The 17169-nt window shown below is 39.5% G+C and overlaps 1 protein-coding gene across 1 annotated transcript; it reads right to left on the minus strand.

Annotated features, from left to right (window-relative positions):
- Positions 1–2892: 2892 nt before the first annotated feature.
- LOC131678550 (casein kinase I) lies at positions 2893–15129 on the minus strand. Its single transcript, XM_058958764.1, has 3 exons — positions 14948–15129; positions 13352–13921; positions 2893–5304 (listed from the first exon to the last, which is right to left on the minus strand). Exon 3 carries the CDS (start codon positions 5197–5199, stop codon positions 3910–3912), a length of 1290 nt encoding a protein of 429 aa, XP_058814747.1. The 5' UTR covers positions 5200–5304; positions 13352–13921; positions 14948–15129; the 3' UTR covers positions 2893–3909.
- Positions 15130–17169: the final 2040 nt, after the last annotated feature.

Here is a 17169-nt window from a genome sequence, read left to right on the forward strand (position 1 = left end):
TTCGTTGTGGGCAAAAAGTGCTCAGAATTGTTTGCGAAAAGATCGTATGAGGATCGCCCAAATTTTTCCGAATATACGCGACGTTAGAAACGCAAACTAAAAACATGATGAAAGTTAAAAAACGCGGTTATTGGCATCGCTTCGTCGACGTATTAACGAGAGAAATAATATTTCGCCTGGTAGCTAGGCCCTACGTTGTGTACTCGATTAAACATTTGATCGGAATACACGGAACTAAGAATCATTTATCGGCGACAACAGCATTCCACGTAGATTCACATTCAAACGATAGACGTTTCGCGATGAAATTACATATAATAATGTATATAAACGTAAAAATTGTTCTTAAAACATACAAATTTATCTGACAGCAAAGATGCTCGCGCTGAGCAATGTAGTGCGCATATCACCGTAACGTTCGTCAGATGATGAGAGCTATGAACAGCTTCTATGCTAATTGGGTCATTAAATGAGAAAGAACTCTTTTTATTACATACATCGATAAAGCTGATTTTCGTGATTGCAACAATGTATTTTTCCAACTCAGGAAACGTGAAAATAAAATTTAAATTTAAAATAAAGAAATATGTTGACAGTCTGGATTTGACACTATCGGAAGGATTTGACATTTCGAATTTCACGACAAATGATGCCTTGTCAGAAAAAATGAACATGAATGCATCCCAGCCTGAGTAAAATTCTCGACAAACATATGATTACGGCCTAAAAGCCAACTGCCAAAATCCACTTTTAATGGAAATTCCGGACAAACCGTTACTAGCTGAACACAGTTTACAACAGTTTATGAAAGAGAAAACTTTTCTCTTTCGTTTACTACCAACATCTGTGATAGGCATGTAACGGTTTGTCCGGAATTTCCATTCAAAGTGGATTATGATAGTTGAACTCCTTGTTTTATGATGTAGATGTGTCAAAATGTATTCCCATGAGCTTAAATATAAAAAAATAATTCTAAATTTCAAACAAATCCAGATTATTATCCCATATTCTCAAGAAATTTAATTTGTAAAACAAATAAATTTGCATCTGAATAAAAATATAAAATTGTTATACATTGAGAATATCAGACGCAAAGTTTTGTGCGCGAGACACATACGTGGTTAATCTCAGGTTTTGATTTGTTCCAAACTTTCGAGTGGGTACCCAGGTAACCAATAAGCATGCTGAATGCGTCTTAATGGCTACTTGATATGCACTTAAGTCTTTTTAAATGCTATTTAAAAGTCGCTTTTGGCAAAATATACGGCTACATTACTGCTGTGCCATGAAAATGCTTTTTTACTGCTGTTGTGCATTCAGAATGCTGCTTACTGGCAAGAAGTTTTTAACCAGTTTTTTGAATGCTGATTAACAACAGTTATGCATAAGGAATGCTATCGTACTGCAAGAAGCATCCGAAATGCAAATTTTACGCTACTTTACTGCATACACTAATGCTTGTTGGTTACCTGGGTAATTCCCCCCTCCGTAATTTTCGAGTGGGTAGTACTACCCATACTACCCACGTATTCTGCCGGCCCTGGTGGCTGTTTGAGCTTCATGACGATGTTCATGTTGGCCAAATGCTTTTTGACTGCCTTGCCGGTTGCACCAACCTACCGGCCCAACCAGCGAAAGCATTTCGTCACCTTACCTTTAGTAATCCGCTTTATCGCTTAATGGACCTTCAAATCATGGAAAACTTTTCCGAAACACCCGGAATATACAAACAAGTTGCTGTTACATAGAGGAAAGTTATGCGGATTGTGATATATCATAACTGTTTAACACTCTGTTGTTTTTGTTAAATTATTTATTAATGAAAATGAAAAAATAAAACAGAAAAGAATTTTCTCATTTTTATTTTCATTCATTGTTTTTTTGTAGTTGATTTTTTCTATATGTACGGCAATAATTACTGTTACCATCTAAAAATGTATCATTCTTTTCGCTTGCTTTGTTTGCTAGTGCTGTTTCATTCATTCGCAAGATTACCATTAAACAATGTATTTTTTTTTCTAGAATTATTTCATTATATCATTTTGTTTTATATAATGTACTATGTTTATAGGTATTGTTTCTTTTATCAGTAAACATCGCTATTAGTTAGACGCAGAAGCTTTGATTTCCTTTTAATTATTCTTCGCTTACTCCCGCCGTCTGACCTTTTACCCTTATCTCAAAAAGTGGATGAAATTTCTACTGTTTTTTTGCAGTTATTTAAATGACAATATGAATTAATATTGATTTCAAACATACAGAACTTTGTCGGAAATGTGTTTTCTTCTTCGCTGAGGAAAGAAAAAGTTACATTATTCAATTTCTCGCAATTTTTCTTGTTATTTTTACAATTGAAAAGGTTGTTTGTTTTCTGTAGCTTATATTTGCGATGCGAGCTGATCTGGCAGCACCATTCCCAAATGTATTTTTTTGTTTTGTTGTTTCAAACAGTTCCGCATGTTCGTTTTGTTTCGTTACTTCTCTACTATCACGATTGGTAGGTATTTCTTATTTACTCTTAGTTGTATGTGATTAGCAATAAATCATTGTTTTTATTCTTAATAGTTGAATTCTTCCTCTACCACTTTTAAATGATAACTTCGGCTTTTTATTCACCTTGAATCTACGGCAGAAAGCTGCAATACGTTCACATTCATGCAACTCCAGGAAAGGATAAACTTAAGCGTGCATGGTTAAACAAAATCTCTACAATTTCACAGACACTCCAAACAAGCATACTCCCATTTCAACCCCATACTGGATTTTATTTTAGCTTCCCCAACTCTTACACACGATAAGGTCATGGATTTTCGTTTTATTTCGAACTCCAAACACGTCACCCGAATCCAGAACGTTTTATCAGCTGTACATTTTTGCGAAGGACAACAAAAGTTTGTTATTTTTTCGTGTATTAGGCCACGGTGTTTGTCAAGTTTGTATATACAATCCAAATAGTAGATGCTAATAAAATGAACCAAACATACGTCGGATGTCACAATTGTATCAAGGTTATTACATTTAACTAATTTCTGTTTATTGTAATGTCTGTAATTGGCCCAACAGAAAACATTTTATCAATTTAATGCCAGCTAAAAGAAAAAGTAAGCTGGTATGATGTGTTGGATTGTTTTAGGATTCCCACGTCGTTATGCTGCAGTTAGTGGAAGTAGATGTACTGTAGCCTAAGACTAAGTCGTTAAGTGTTACCGTTTTTTTTTTGTTTTGTTTGTTGATTTAATCTCTAAATATGCTTATAGTTCTACTATGTTCTCTTTTACGAGAGCTGGCGGCCAACTTTGCATTTTCTCCCACGCGTATATTGAACTTGTATGAATACAAACATACAATAGTGTAGTTTCGTGTACAGTCTGTGACTGTTTATTCAGCGATTTTTGTTAAAGTGAGGGACTGTTAAACTGCCAATTTCATCTGCTTCCATTTTGTATTATGTTCTCCTTTTTCGAGCTTCACTTACTACATTTCTCATTATCATTAATTAATTGATTAATTAATTAATAATTCAATTATAGCTAAACTTTCATATAGTGTTTCTCCTTCAGCAACCCACCCCCTTAGTGAGTGGCCAGGCCGACACTTAAACATATAATAAACTGTTTCTCTGCCTATTTCATCATTTCATCCCGGCTTTGCTTTGTGTGTAAATTTTCACTCTAGCTAGTCTATGTATAATGTTGTAGTAATCCTTCTTTGTTGAGTAAAAAAAAAATAAGAAGGATCAATACTATGTTTTTTTGCAGTTACAGGTTAACCTTCCAATTGCAAAACATTCCAAGCTGTCTCTAGATCTATCTTTCACCTGCAATTCACCTTACCGGGGGAGACTGATTTTCACGTATATAATATTTAAAATTATATATGTAAATAAAAACTTAAGCAAAGAATTTAATATTATTCAATATTTCGTGAGTCTAGATTTTGGCCACGCAAGCGAATGGACGAACGGCGCTCCGGTGTGTCGTGTCGAGAGAAGGTCGCAATCGGTTCAGGATTTGCACCGCCGGCGTTGTTGTTGTGAGTCGGTTGCGGCTGCTGCTGCTGAGGTGCTCCGGGTACAGGAACCTGCTGTCCATCGACTCCCGGTCGGGTTTGTGCCATCATCTGGACCAGTCTGTTGGCGAGCTGTTTACAGGAATCATTTTTCGCTAAGGATGCATTTGTTCCGGTTGCAGTCGGTACAACACCGGTTCCACCGGTGACTACCATGCTGGTATTGATGGGCGTGGAATCGTTTGCCTGAACGACAGCACCGGCTTTGGTCCGATCGTTTGTGTTGTTGTGACGGGAGGAACCTCCGAACTTTAGCATATTCCAATCGAACACGTAGTCATACGTGTATCCTTGTCGGGCAAACAAAGTTCGGAACACCTTCCGCAGGTAGCAGTAATCGGGACGTTGTATGAAGTCCATCTGGCGACAGTAAGATAAATAAGAACCGAATTCGGGTGGGAAACCCTTACACAGATCTTCGATTGGAGTCGAAAGTTTTTTCTCAGAGATCCTTTCATATTTTTGTCGTTTGTTGGCCGCTTTCAGTCCTTGCCATGGCAGCGTGCCCAAATTGAAATACATTAGCACATATCCCAGCGATTCTAGATCATCTCGACGGCTCTGCTCGATGCCTAAATGTGTGTTAATTGAAGCGTAGCGCGCCGTACCGGTCAGGTTCTTATTTTCCCGGTAAGGAATGTGTTGCATGGTTTTGGAATCTTTATATTTTTTCGCCAGACCGAAATCAATTATGTACACTAGGTTCCCCTTCTTCCCCAGTCCCATAAGGAAGTTGTCCGGTTTAATGTCCCGATGGATGAAACTTCTCGAGTGTATGAAATCGATACGGGAAATCATCTGATCAGCAAGGAGCAGCACAGTCTTGAGTGTGAATCGTCTTGAGCAAAAATTGAACAAATCTTCCAGCGAAGGCCCTAACAGCTCCATTACCATCACATTATAGTCACCCTCCGAACCGCACCACTTGATGGTCGGAATGCCCACAGCGCCCTGGAGCATCCGATAGAATTTGCTCTCAATATGCAGCTGTGGATGTTTGGTTTTGATACATTCGAGTTTTATGGCAACCTCCTCGCCGGTGGAAATGTTTGTCCCCAAATAGATGTCTCCAAACGAGCCGGAACCGATTTTACGACCCAGCCGGTATTTGTTGCCCACGCGCAATTCCATTGTCGATTATATATCGGTCTATCGTCAGTCAGTCAGTCAGATGCCCCTCTGTTGCCACCAGTATCACCGCCAGTAGCGAGGCTCTTGAAGCCAATCCCAATGAAGCTGAAACGGAAGAAATGTGACAATCATTTCATTAACATTGTACATTTTTTCAATGATAGAAACATTAAATTTACAAGTTTAGTATTAAAGGTACCCGTGGAAGTCATTCCTTCGGAAATCGATTTAAAAACAAAATTTACCAGTTATGAACTATGCTGGTAAAGTTCATGACAAAACCTGATGTAGAACTAGGCCATTCCCGATTCTTCATCCTTTAGATACGTGAGTTATATTCGCGTCTGCCCCCAAAGACGACGAATCCATCGAAATAAATCCATTTGAACTAGTTGGGCATTAGACTCGAACAAAGAAGTGATAGTAATTCACATCCACCAGCCAGACAAGATGGCATCTGAACCAACCAGAATACCAGTCGAAAGCCACAGGCTTAACACCAACCAGCAACATCAACTATTGGTAATGTTCGTATTTTATAAAAACATGTGTTTTTGTCCCTATGATGGACGTATGTAGTCAATGGCCGAAACATTGCCTATGTTTAAACATGAAAGATTTGCCATCATTCCGCTTGAACTAAACGGTGCGTATTTTTCCTGCATATTCAACGCTTATTATTCTATCACCGTCCTGGACAAACGATTGTGATATTTGTTGCGGAGTATTGCTGATGAAGTCTGTTGACCACGACTCTTACGCCCCACCAACTGCCGCTGCGTCGCCCCTGATAAACGTTACGTTAGTCTTTATGCAATGAATGTTATCAATATAATTTATGCGTATGAGTGAATCTTCAAAACGCGCTATAACAATTAAGCGTGCATGAGCATTAAAATTCGCGGCAAGGATCGCTTTAACATTAAACTCTGCGAAATAATTCCCGGGGATTCCAACTTCAAATTGACTTGTTCGATGTCTAGGACACAAACACAGTTACAGTGCGTATGGTCATAAAGGAAGTTTGGAAGTCATCCAAAAAGCAACGTCACGAATTGATTTTGCGTAAGCATCTAGAAAATCCTCAACTCTCTCATTGGGACATCGGAAAACAACTCGGAATCGTGCAATCAATGGTGAGTCGTGCGACTAAACGTTACTAGCAAACTCTGAGCATCGGGCATTGCATTTATCGCTCATATGAGTAAATGCGTCCAGATAATTTGCTACTGCGACATTAAAAACTCACATTTTCACACGAAAAGTTATTGGCACTCACACAACTTCTCCGGATAAATACAACGTGTTATTTCTCCGGATAAATAAAACAGCCGGAGAATGAGCGAATGAGTTAATCACGGTATCCTTTTGGCGCTTGCTGCCTTGCTGTCACTATTCCAAAACACGAAAGAACAAGTCTATCGTACTTCTTTGCCGCCTTTCTTTAAAATTGAATGTATATTTTGACGCTTTTATTGATTTCCACGAAATTAAAATATTATCACCTTCTCCGGTGAGAAGGAAAAAATCAAATAAATTTTATGCGGAAAATTATTTCTCACGCCATTTGTGGAGACGGAGAATTTTGCGACTCATCTTATCTCGGAAAAGTTGGACATCGGATAAGCTTCTTTTCGCGTGAGTAAGAGAGAATTACAATGCCTGCTGAGCATCAAACGGAAATAGAAAAGCGATCAAAATGATTGTTCAATTAGTGATCAGGACCAGAGTTAAAAATAATCGAATCTGTTTTTTGACGACTGAAAATGAACCTGATGCGACTCGCGGTGAATAGAAAAAATATTCATTCAAATATCCATGTTAATCATTCAGTTGAATATCGTACAATATATTCATTCACTAATTATCTAGGAAAATGTTTTCAAATGCCGGTAAAGCAACTGAAACAACAATCATCATCGCTTACATTGTGCCAGGGCCTACTTTGATGCGTTTGATTCGTTACTGCACGGTCGCTTCGTGTAATAATCGGAAACGAATGAAAATCTGCATGGATGAATGGGCGGTTTGTTCGTTTGACGTTTTCAGCTGCGTCGCTGAATATTGAAAATGAATGCGGCTGAATATGATCAATTTTCATTCAATGAATTTGAATATTTTTAACTCTGATCAGGACTACAAACGTGTAGGAAAAGCGTTTAAGCGGAATCCCAATGCTTCGCTCAGGGATGTGGTCAAAAAGTTGAATCTGTTTAAGTCTTTCCTCCAGAGAACCAAGGATCGGGAGGGACTGTATACGTACAAACTTCAGCAGGCTCCAAATCGTGACGAACGGCAAAGGTACGGGGGAAAGTCGCGGGCTGGAAACTTTCAAAGTTTGCTAAGCGATCTGCTCATGTGGCAAACGGAGTACGCCGTTCGTGATTACAGCAGCTACAGAAGCGTCTGCTTCCTCTGTTGAAGCAATACGTTTGGTAGACAACCCTATTTTCATATTTTTTCAGTGTTCCATATAAATAATACCTTTTGTACATTATATTTATGTAATTAAATGGTAAGGTTGTCCTTTAAAAACCGCGACACGTATAAACGATCTAAATAGTCAATGAACAAACATGGATTCACGCTTGAAGTCTGGTAGAAAACCCATCTATGACCGCATACCGCATCCAAACCGTTATAAATTTCGATTCCGTCCATGAAATATTTTCAAACTTGAAGGGGATATACTTGATTACTATATCTTTCGAATGCCATGTATTAAATAAGTTGACAAATATTTTTTGTTTATAGAGATAGGACCAAACCCGTGGGTGTTTGCTGGTAGCCTTATGAAACGTGTCATAAATCTCTCGATGGATCATTTTGAAATTCACTGAGAAGATGCTTAAATACTGTATCTTTCGAATGCCGTATGATAAATTTATGGTTTTAGGAGCACCGTGAGACGTCTTGTGCTGCTTCTCGGGCCGCCGACATTTGGCTGATTCTCGCTATTGCGTTCGTTGCCTTCGTCGACTTTTCACAAGCGTAGGCGACGTGATTGTTGAAGCTCAACCCAATTACTGCAATGCTCGCTTCGATGCAATCACGTGCCCTCCGACGTCGATCTGCATCCGCTGAGCGATTTTGCACTTGCTGACCAACAACACCTCCGTCTTTTTTTTTTTTTTTTTACAATGGAGAAGACCTTTATGTCCTAGCCCAGTACACGTGCTAACGGTAGGGTCCAATCTACCACACGGGGTGCACTGGGGGCGTGTCGGACTCGAATGGTGACCAGCCATTAATACCGACTAAACTCCATTGGGCTCCGCCATCATTCCTCCCAGGAACTACCTCTCGGTATTACTTCTGGGGGATGTCGTCTTATGTTGAGCTATTTGCACGGGGTTAAGTGCATCCAGATCTAGATCGCGTCTATTGTCTTCGACACAGACACTCCACTTCTGCAAGTGTCTCACGCATCATCGTTAGTGATACGTCGTCCGCGAAAGTCACGATTTTCACTTTTCTGGACAGCCGCAATGTCAAGACCTCACCGTACATCCCGTCTAAAAGAGCTGGAGCTCGGAGGGACACTCGTTGTCACTCGCGTTGATTTTTGCCCTTCGTTCGTTTCTCTGGAAGTAACTTTTCAGCGATGGTTTCCCAATTGGCGCTGTTAAATGCGTTCTTCACATCTATTGTGATCACAGCGCAGTATCGATTTACTCTTCGCTTCTGTTTAGATGCCTTTTCGGCACCTCTAGCACTGTCCGAATTACCTCAACTGTCGATACTGTTTTGCAAAATCCGACCTGCATCTTGGACAGTCCGCGCTTACCCTCCGTGCATTTCACCAGCTTGTTGATTCTTTCCAGGAGTTTTCCTAGTGTATCCAGCAAACATATAGGCCTAGACGAGGCCGGATCACCCGATGGCTTCCCTGGCTTTGAAAGCAACTCCAGCTTCTGTACAGTTTCAATCGTCTGCTCTGTCTTTTTTGCCGTACGGTGTCGGTGACCAGGTCGTTGGATCGTGCATCGGGAAGAGACCCTCAACGATTATCTTCAGCTTAACCGGGCACAGCTCGGCTGGCATCGACGGGCGCTTGATCTTTACCGTCACGATACCGCACGCGTTCCTTCAGGGATTGGCGTCTTCTTCTCAGCACAGCCTCTTATGGCAAATCTGCATTGCTAAGCTTGATATCGTTTCAAAGCAAGCTTTTTGAAACGCCACCTTGCACTCCTTTCTATTTGATTCCGATACTGCTCTCTGAGTCCGCCTGAGGCAGACAGTGCGTAGCTTACTGAGCGTCTCGTTCGCTCAGTAAGCTGGACGTCGTCTACTGCGTGGCTCTATTTTTTGTGGCATTATGGCGCCACAGGCCATCATACTTGTTAGATCAGTCGCATCAACGTTCCTGGTCCTGCTGTTTGGACGAAAGGCCTCCACGAAGAAGTCTTTGCTGAAGTCCAGTCCATGTTCGTCCTCGGTGAAGGACTGCAGAACGTGATGTCAATGATAGACCCCCGTACGTATCGTACGTCTAACTTCCTGTGGCGGGGGGGGGGGGGGGGGGATTCATGTCCTTGGGACGATAGTGACCTCATTGGCTTCGTACCACTCCAGGATAACATTTGAATGGTGGCACGAAGCTAGATCCGTCCAGTAGATTGTGTGTTGTCTACCAAACGTTAAATATAATGTGTAAATTTAAAAAAATGGATAAAAGTTGGAATGTTTACTTCAAAAGGCCATATCTCAATGGTTTGATGACCGATTCTAATTATTTTTTCATTATTGAACAAGTAGACATTTCATCGTTAATTTTCATTAAGAAGAATATAAAATAGAGTTGCCTACTTCAAACAATATAACATAATTATCCTCAACTATATGTACTGCGCTGTTGCCGGACTGCAGTGAAGCTTCAATCGAGTTGCCACAGGATTTGACTTCAACTTGGACAATACGATTACAAAGAAGTATTCGTCCATCCTTAAATGTAACTAGGCTAAGAACCACCATTGGGTCTGTTAGTGTTAATACAACAAATAAATAAACACCAATGAGTGTGAGACCAACGTGTACGTCGTTCAGGTATCCAGAAGTAGTGGATTCTATCATCAAGCAACACAATGTTGATGACATGTTCGTAAGCATGGCAACGGAAGAAGATGCAGTTAAATTGGTTCAGAATGTGAAAAAAATCCATGAGCAAGCTGACATCGAAATAAGCAAATGGATATCTAGCACTGATAGTGATACGATTATGGTTACACTGAAGAACGTAAAGACGGAGGAGAAAAAGGCGCTCGGAATGTGATGGAATACTTCAATCGATCGTTTGACATACAAAGTTTTGTCTCACTACGATCAAGCTTTGTTATCAAATAGTCGATGGGCAACGGACTGAGATGTTTTCCCTATACTGATGCTGATATTCGATCCTTTGGGGTTGATTGTGCATCTATTAATGTTTCTGTAACTTCTGGTGATGGGATGACCTTGTCAAAGCCGCTCCGCTCGAGAAGTGACTGACAAAACTGGCTTCTCCAAGATGGGATTGGTTGAAGTTCCACGATGTCACCGGACATTGACTCCGGTCAAACCTAACGCAGAGATGACGGCGTTCGCGACTGCAAACGAGAACGGCATTGCAGCAATCAAATATCTTAAATTACACGAAGGGGTGTAATCCAATGCCCATTACTGGAAGCAAAAGCCAGAGTAGAGCACCCGAAATTCCTGCATATTATAAAGCTAAGCGGCTCTATTCGCCATTCGTAAGCGATACTACTGGACAGATTCCAAAGATGTATTATGGTGGCTGAAATCCGACAGTTTGTAGTATTCCGTGCCAGTGAAATCTTGAAATCAAAACGACTAGTGCGAGACTTAGCGATTACGAAACTAAATCTTCTCGAGTTCCTGATTTTACAACGAGCAATCATTGGTTCCTTGGTCCAAAATCGCTTCGACGAGATGAAGATGCCTGGCCTAATCTCTCCAATCTTGGAAAATTGACGTTAAGGTTGCACAGAGAATGCGCAAAATTCGCAAACGAAAAAAGCAGTTTTTTTCCACACCGTATGTTAGATCTTCATAAAAATGAATCAGCGTATGTAAAATGTTGTTACAGTACTGCTGATTGATTTTTATGAAGATCTGACATACGGTGTAGAAAAAAACTGCTTTTTTCGTTTGCGAATTTTGCGCATTCTCTGTGCAACCTTAACAGAGCGTCACCCACACCTAAATCTTCGTATAACAGATGGTCGTTAATCTGCAAGATAAAAGGGGATCCAATAAAGTGTGGTGAGGGAATCAGCTTCGATCTTTGTTGTCTGGATAGAGATGCGTCGGGACTGGCTGCTCTCGAGCGCGCGGAATATTCAGAGGGAATCCGTGAATATCGTGGTCGTAGTTTCTTCCTGCGAATTCCGCGTATAATTCTTGAGCTGTTTTCATCTTGTGCAGATTCGTCACCGTCCGTCCCTTTGAGGATGTTCAGCACACACCGGAGGATCACTAGGGCGATTTTCCAGCGGAATTGTTGGACGCCGGCAGTAACTTCGATACGGTCCGTATGGACCCATGGTAGAGGATGTGACAGGAAGTTGTTAATTCCTTCTGTGATATTTTCCGCAGAGCTTGATTCTATAATATATCCGTTTATGCATTAGTGCTTCACTTATTTGGAGTGTAGTATTCCTATTGTACTTCTGGTGCCGGCCACATACGGTTTGTACTAGTCTATTGCGGTTGACGCATTCGATCCTCTCCCGCCGAAAGTGGGGGGGCAAAAGAAGTTATCCTTTTTGTAAGCTATTGGTGAATCGGCTATTTTGATCGGCCGGTCGGGGGATGGATGGAAGGTGATGCGAAGGTGGGTGTAGAAGCTTTTAGAGGTGGATAACCAGAAGCCGACTGAGGTTGCCCATTTGAAGATGGCGTTGACTGCGGTTTGTAGCTTGATGCAAGTTCGACCTTTGGTCGAGAGGCCAGCACTAGCAGCCTTCAGAGCGTCGTATTGAAAATACCGACGAATTTTTTATATAAGAAATTAATCAATGGAAGTATTTAAAAGCGTTTCTGTTGTACCTAATAAGATACTTAATGTAATTAATGTGCAAGTACCTAAAGTATTTAAAGTACATATTGGCAATAATTAAAATATTTTGCGCATTTAAAGTTAGAATACGCTGTACTTAAAATATTTGCTGTAATTAAATTACAATAAATTTAACACGTACTTTTTAAATATTGGCGGTAATTTACGTACTTTCTGGTACTTAAAGTAAATAATTAAGTACGACTTTTGGCACTGCGTCGCATCGAATATTTAGCGCTTGCCCCTCGCCCTTGGTCCTTCCCATCACAACCACCACTGTGTCGTCGGTGTGGCAAATATGGAGCCAGGAGGGATCCCTTTGGTGTTCCGTTTTCCTCAGTGTAAATTCCACTCCTACGTCGCGTAGCACCCATATTCAGCTGTATCCGCATCAGCTGCGATCATCGTGCCGAGAAGGATGTTACATTAGACCGCTGACACAGAGAGACCTAACCAAATCGGAAACTACATGTACCGCCAAGCGCAGCTAGAAGCAACGTATTATGCGATACCAATAAATTATCAACGATGCAAGAGGAATCGAGCGAAGCCACAACCTCATAAATAAATAGAAATGAAATTTTCTAGTGACAATCCTGCAGACATCAAACTCCAGCTTTAACCTGTCCTTCATTAGGACGATGAAAATGTCCATGCAGTACAATTTTCTCTATCAGTATGAAGAGCGACATATGTAATCAACATAACTGATACGTAGTAAAAACCAAAAATAAACTCCCTGACAGTGGTGGTGTAGCAGATTGAAATAATCAGTGTAATACATAACAGAATTAGCTTCAAAACAAAGGAAACTGAAAAATGGAGAGCGCAAAAAAAACGGAGCCCAAAAGTCGACAATTGCGACAGAAGGGAGCCCCTCATTTGTACAATCTCGCTCACAAAAGTGACATTAGGTCTGCGCCAATACTAGACATGCAGCTTTACTTCGTCTGCTACGCTGTTTCATCCAGCAGCAAGAAACAGCCTTTTTGACTCGTCCTAATGGATTTAGGAACGGACTCGAGTGAAAAAATATATATTCCTTCAGTACTAATTTCGCTAGAAGGGCACACGCACGCAAACACTTACCTCGTACTCAGGGCTATTTTTCTGAACCAATTCGCCTTCTTTAGTTCTAGCGCTTCGTCGATTCACAACACGCAGGAGAAGTAGCCTTTCTTGCTTCTGTTACGTCTCCTTGACGGTAAAGAATTTGCCCCGATAGTTTCGAGTTTCCTTTCGCAATTCACTCCAGCTGCTATTGCCCCTCGTCAAATCAACTTGTCCAGCGAAGCTAAAAAGCAAGCCCCAGTTTTGGTTGGCCTCCGTAAAGTGGAGCCTTTCTTGCGTTCGTTCAATAGCTGTCGGTCTGCTGCATAAATTTCGCTGGTCGCCACTCTCCAATGGATAAATTATTTGGTTGATTCGAAGGTAATTTCAATTTCAAAGTTTGCTCTGCTGAAAATCGTCTCGCTCTCGATCTATATTCCTTGTGCGGTTGTGAACCGTCTTCTTTTGCAGTGCACGTATCGAACGACCGACGAGACGACGACAGCAAAAACTAATGACGATACCGCACACAAACGCAAACCTCTTGCTACCAAACGGGGCGCACTACTACCATTCGATTCCAGCGCTGCCACAATGATGCGGGAGTTCCTGTAGTGGAAAAGAAAAAAAAAACGATAAGAGATAAGAAAGGTGTTAAACAAATTCTTCAGTATCATGCTGATGAGTACTTAAAATACATCTTAAATTCAATAAAAAATATTTTTAAACCAATAGTTACTGTTTTAGCTGTCAGAATAGAAACATAACTATACAGTAAAAACCCGTTTTTATCTCCTTTAAGTATTTAGGATTCACTCAGATTTGACTTGGTCGTCGACTAAACCACACTAATTTCCATGAGGCTGGCCAAATCTGGTATTCACTCTATTTTTATCTATTTCGGTTCTTTACAGATGAAATTAGTATAAACTGTAAACAAACTTTTGTTTAGCTGGTTCCTCTTCACTAGTAATAATTTAGAAACAAAAATGTGCAATTACTACGAAGGGTAACTGTGCGAATTAACGTGAATTTTCTATGAAATTCCACTGCGCAGCAAATTAACAAGCAAAAAAAATATTTTTAACAATCTCTAGTCTTTTTAAAGTATTAATTTTTTAGACAGTTTAATTGAGCACGATAACATCAGCTGCATTGCATTGGAAAAGACCAAAACAACACGGGTTTTAATTGCCCTATTGGTATTTTGCAAACTTTTTCGTGAAAAAGTATACAGAACGCCCACCGCGGTGAAAACTCACAAAGGAAACCTTTCCACGGTGTACGTTCATACTTTGACAGGTACGTAAAGAGAACTTTTCATTATAGTGTTGGTACAAGGACCCTAACCTCCTAACCAGAACAGTGTTCTCCGTCTCATTTTCGCCAATTGAAAAACAAAGGAGAAAGGAGTAAAGGACCAATAATTTTATCAGTATTCCATATTCTACAATCTTGGCTATACTGTCAATATCACACCCAAGTGCCCTTAAACATACCAGTATGCGTGTGTTACGAGCGAGCTATGATGGCTGACGTTCGCTACAGGCACAACTTGATGGCGAAGAAAAGAACACCACGAGCACCCCATTCGAGTTTGGAGGACCTAGCAAAATAGGAAAAATATCTGCTTACCTAGACGCAAATGTGCCCAAATCCACCGGAATCACAATCTGCGAATACTCATGCACTGAATTTTAACCATTTCGAACGCTTCCGCGACAGTTTCTAGCGAAAATACGACACTCCGTCACGACGAACAGGAAAAAAAACCTTTGAAAAACACGAGCTGCTTCACTGCTGAGGCTGACTGAGTAGTTCACTTTGCATTGATATACATACACACGTTGGGAAATTTGGTAACCAACTGGATGTTTCACGCACACATTTATAATAGTTGCACAAGATAGAAAACCAAGACGGTATATAAAGGAGTCCCAAATAAAGGGTAGCGCATTGTCAATTTTTGAGTATTGCGCACTTTCATAAAGCGGGCTGGAAAAAAGTTGTATTGACGATGTACATTTCAAATGGGATTGACGTATTGAAGCAATATCAAAGATATACTCAAGATAGAGTGGTAAGAGATTTACCATTGAGATATCTGACGTTTAAATTACACACACTGAGGTCTCGCATTTTTATACTACATCCCTCCCCTTAAGCCCAGAAGCGGTTTGTTTTCCTCCCAATTCACCGTGTAAACGATTTGTTTTCCTCCCAATTCAAACAAATGCAGCTGGATAAGTCTAAGCACCAAGAAAATACGACCCCTCGATGAACTCGGTTCGCCATCAGAGTGACAGCCTAGTAATAAACTGAAGCGATGCTTTGCGAAAAAAACAAGCACTTTTATTATTGCGTCATACCCAGATAGAATTTTACAATAGCATTTACCCTACAAACAATCATAAAACAATAAATATTATAGTTATTACTGTTTCAACATTGTTAGATGCCAAGTTCTCACAGTAGATTTACAATAAAATTTCATGTAACAAATTTCACTGTTAAGCAAAATACTGATACTATATGCACTATTCACATTAAATTTTACTGTTTTCGAGAAAAAAATGCTGGGAAAAATTGATTTTTTTAAATGTTAAGATACATAACCACCCCCCTTTTTTACTGTAAAAGTCTATTTTACATTGAAATTTACTGTAAAAACGTTAAAGTTTATTGTTTTTGTATTGTAGCATAACACTAAAACTTACTGTAAATTATTGTAAAATTACTGTACTGTCACAGTGAAAATCATGGTTTTGTTACTGTATATTTCTATTGTATATTGTTACCAAATAACAAATTAATATTTCGATTGAAAATGTACACAAAGGAGAAGTTTTATGGTTCCGCTTTTACTCCATTTTAACCGAAAGTCTATTCTTCAGCCAAATTAATTGATTAATAATAATACTACTCTATGACAGACAAAACTGGATTCTTTCAGTTTTTTTTACAACATCCAGTCAAACAGACAATCAAAAAAATCTTCCAGTTTTTTTTAAATTTGAGCCCTAGGGGCAGATCACTCTAAGAATGTATTACAAAAATTGCATCAAATTAGAAAAAATGCATTTATTTTCCATTTTTGCATCAGCTTTGCACTCCCTCGCAGAAAAGTTTGTTTAACAAACGTCCTACGCTGATCCACTTTGTTCGACGTTTTGTTAAATGTAGGGCTAGTTTTTTTTAGGGTTTTGACGTCTTACACGCAACGCAAAAACATTGCACGCAACGCAAAATACATTATGAATTTCTATTTTGATGGAAATAAATGCATTTAATTTCGCTGATTTTTAAAAATGCATCACAAGTGATCTGCCCCTAGTTTGAGCCAGTTTTATCCAGTTTTTTTTAAATATTCATTTATTTAATTTTTTCTCACAAATTGTAACTTGATTCAAAGAACTTTCAAGCTGTGTTTCAAGCAAGCGATGAGATGATTCAGAGTGCCCCAGAATAAGATTTTAATCTACCGTAACCTGAATTCTTTTGATACCATTTGTAAGTAAAACGGTTCGGGAATGTACATTTTGATTCGATTTCAAATAAATTTTACTTAATCATTATATCAAATATTTTGAAGAACATTAGTTGAATTCTCAACTAGTTGTTATAGTGGTATCGTAAGAAAGTTTTAAGTGCATCCTCAATTTTAGCAAATGGTCTAAAATTTAGGATTTTGTGCATGCGTAGATTCAAACCGTAAAATTCGACTGTAACTATTACAACTACAATCAAATTTGAATGTTTTAAAAAAATTTAAAAATTTGGACAGCAATATCAAAAAACCGATTCAAATTTTCAGTAAAAGGTATGGAGCATACGTGTTTACTTAAAATTACGTTAAT

Source organism: Topomyia yanbarensis, chromosome 2 (genome assembly GCF_030247195.1).
Source record: "Topomyia yanbarensis strain Yona2022 chromosome 2, ASM3024719v1, whole genome shotgun sequence".
Taxonomy (NCBI): Eukaryota; Metazoa; Arthropoda; class Insecta; order Diptera; family Culicidae; genus Topomyia; species Topomyia yanbarensis.

Bases quoted from the DNA above. Each gene is read 5' to 3' on its own strand.
- LOC131678550 (XM_058958764.1), bottom strand. From the start codon at position 5,199: ATGGAATTGCGCGTGGGCAACAAATACCGGCTGGGTCGTAAAATCGGT.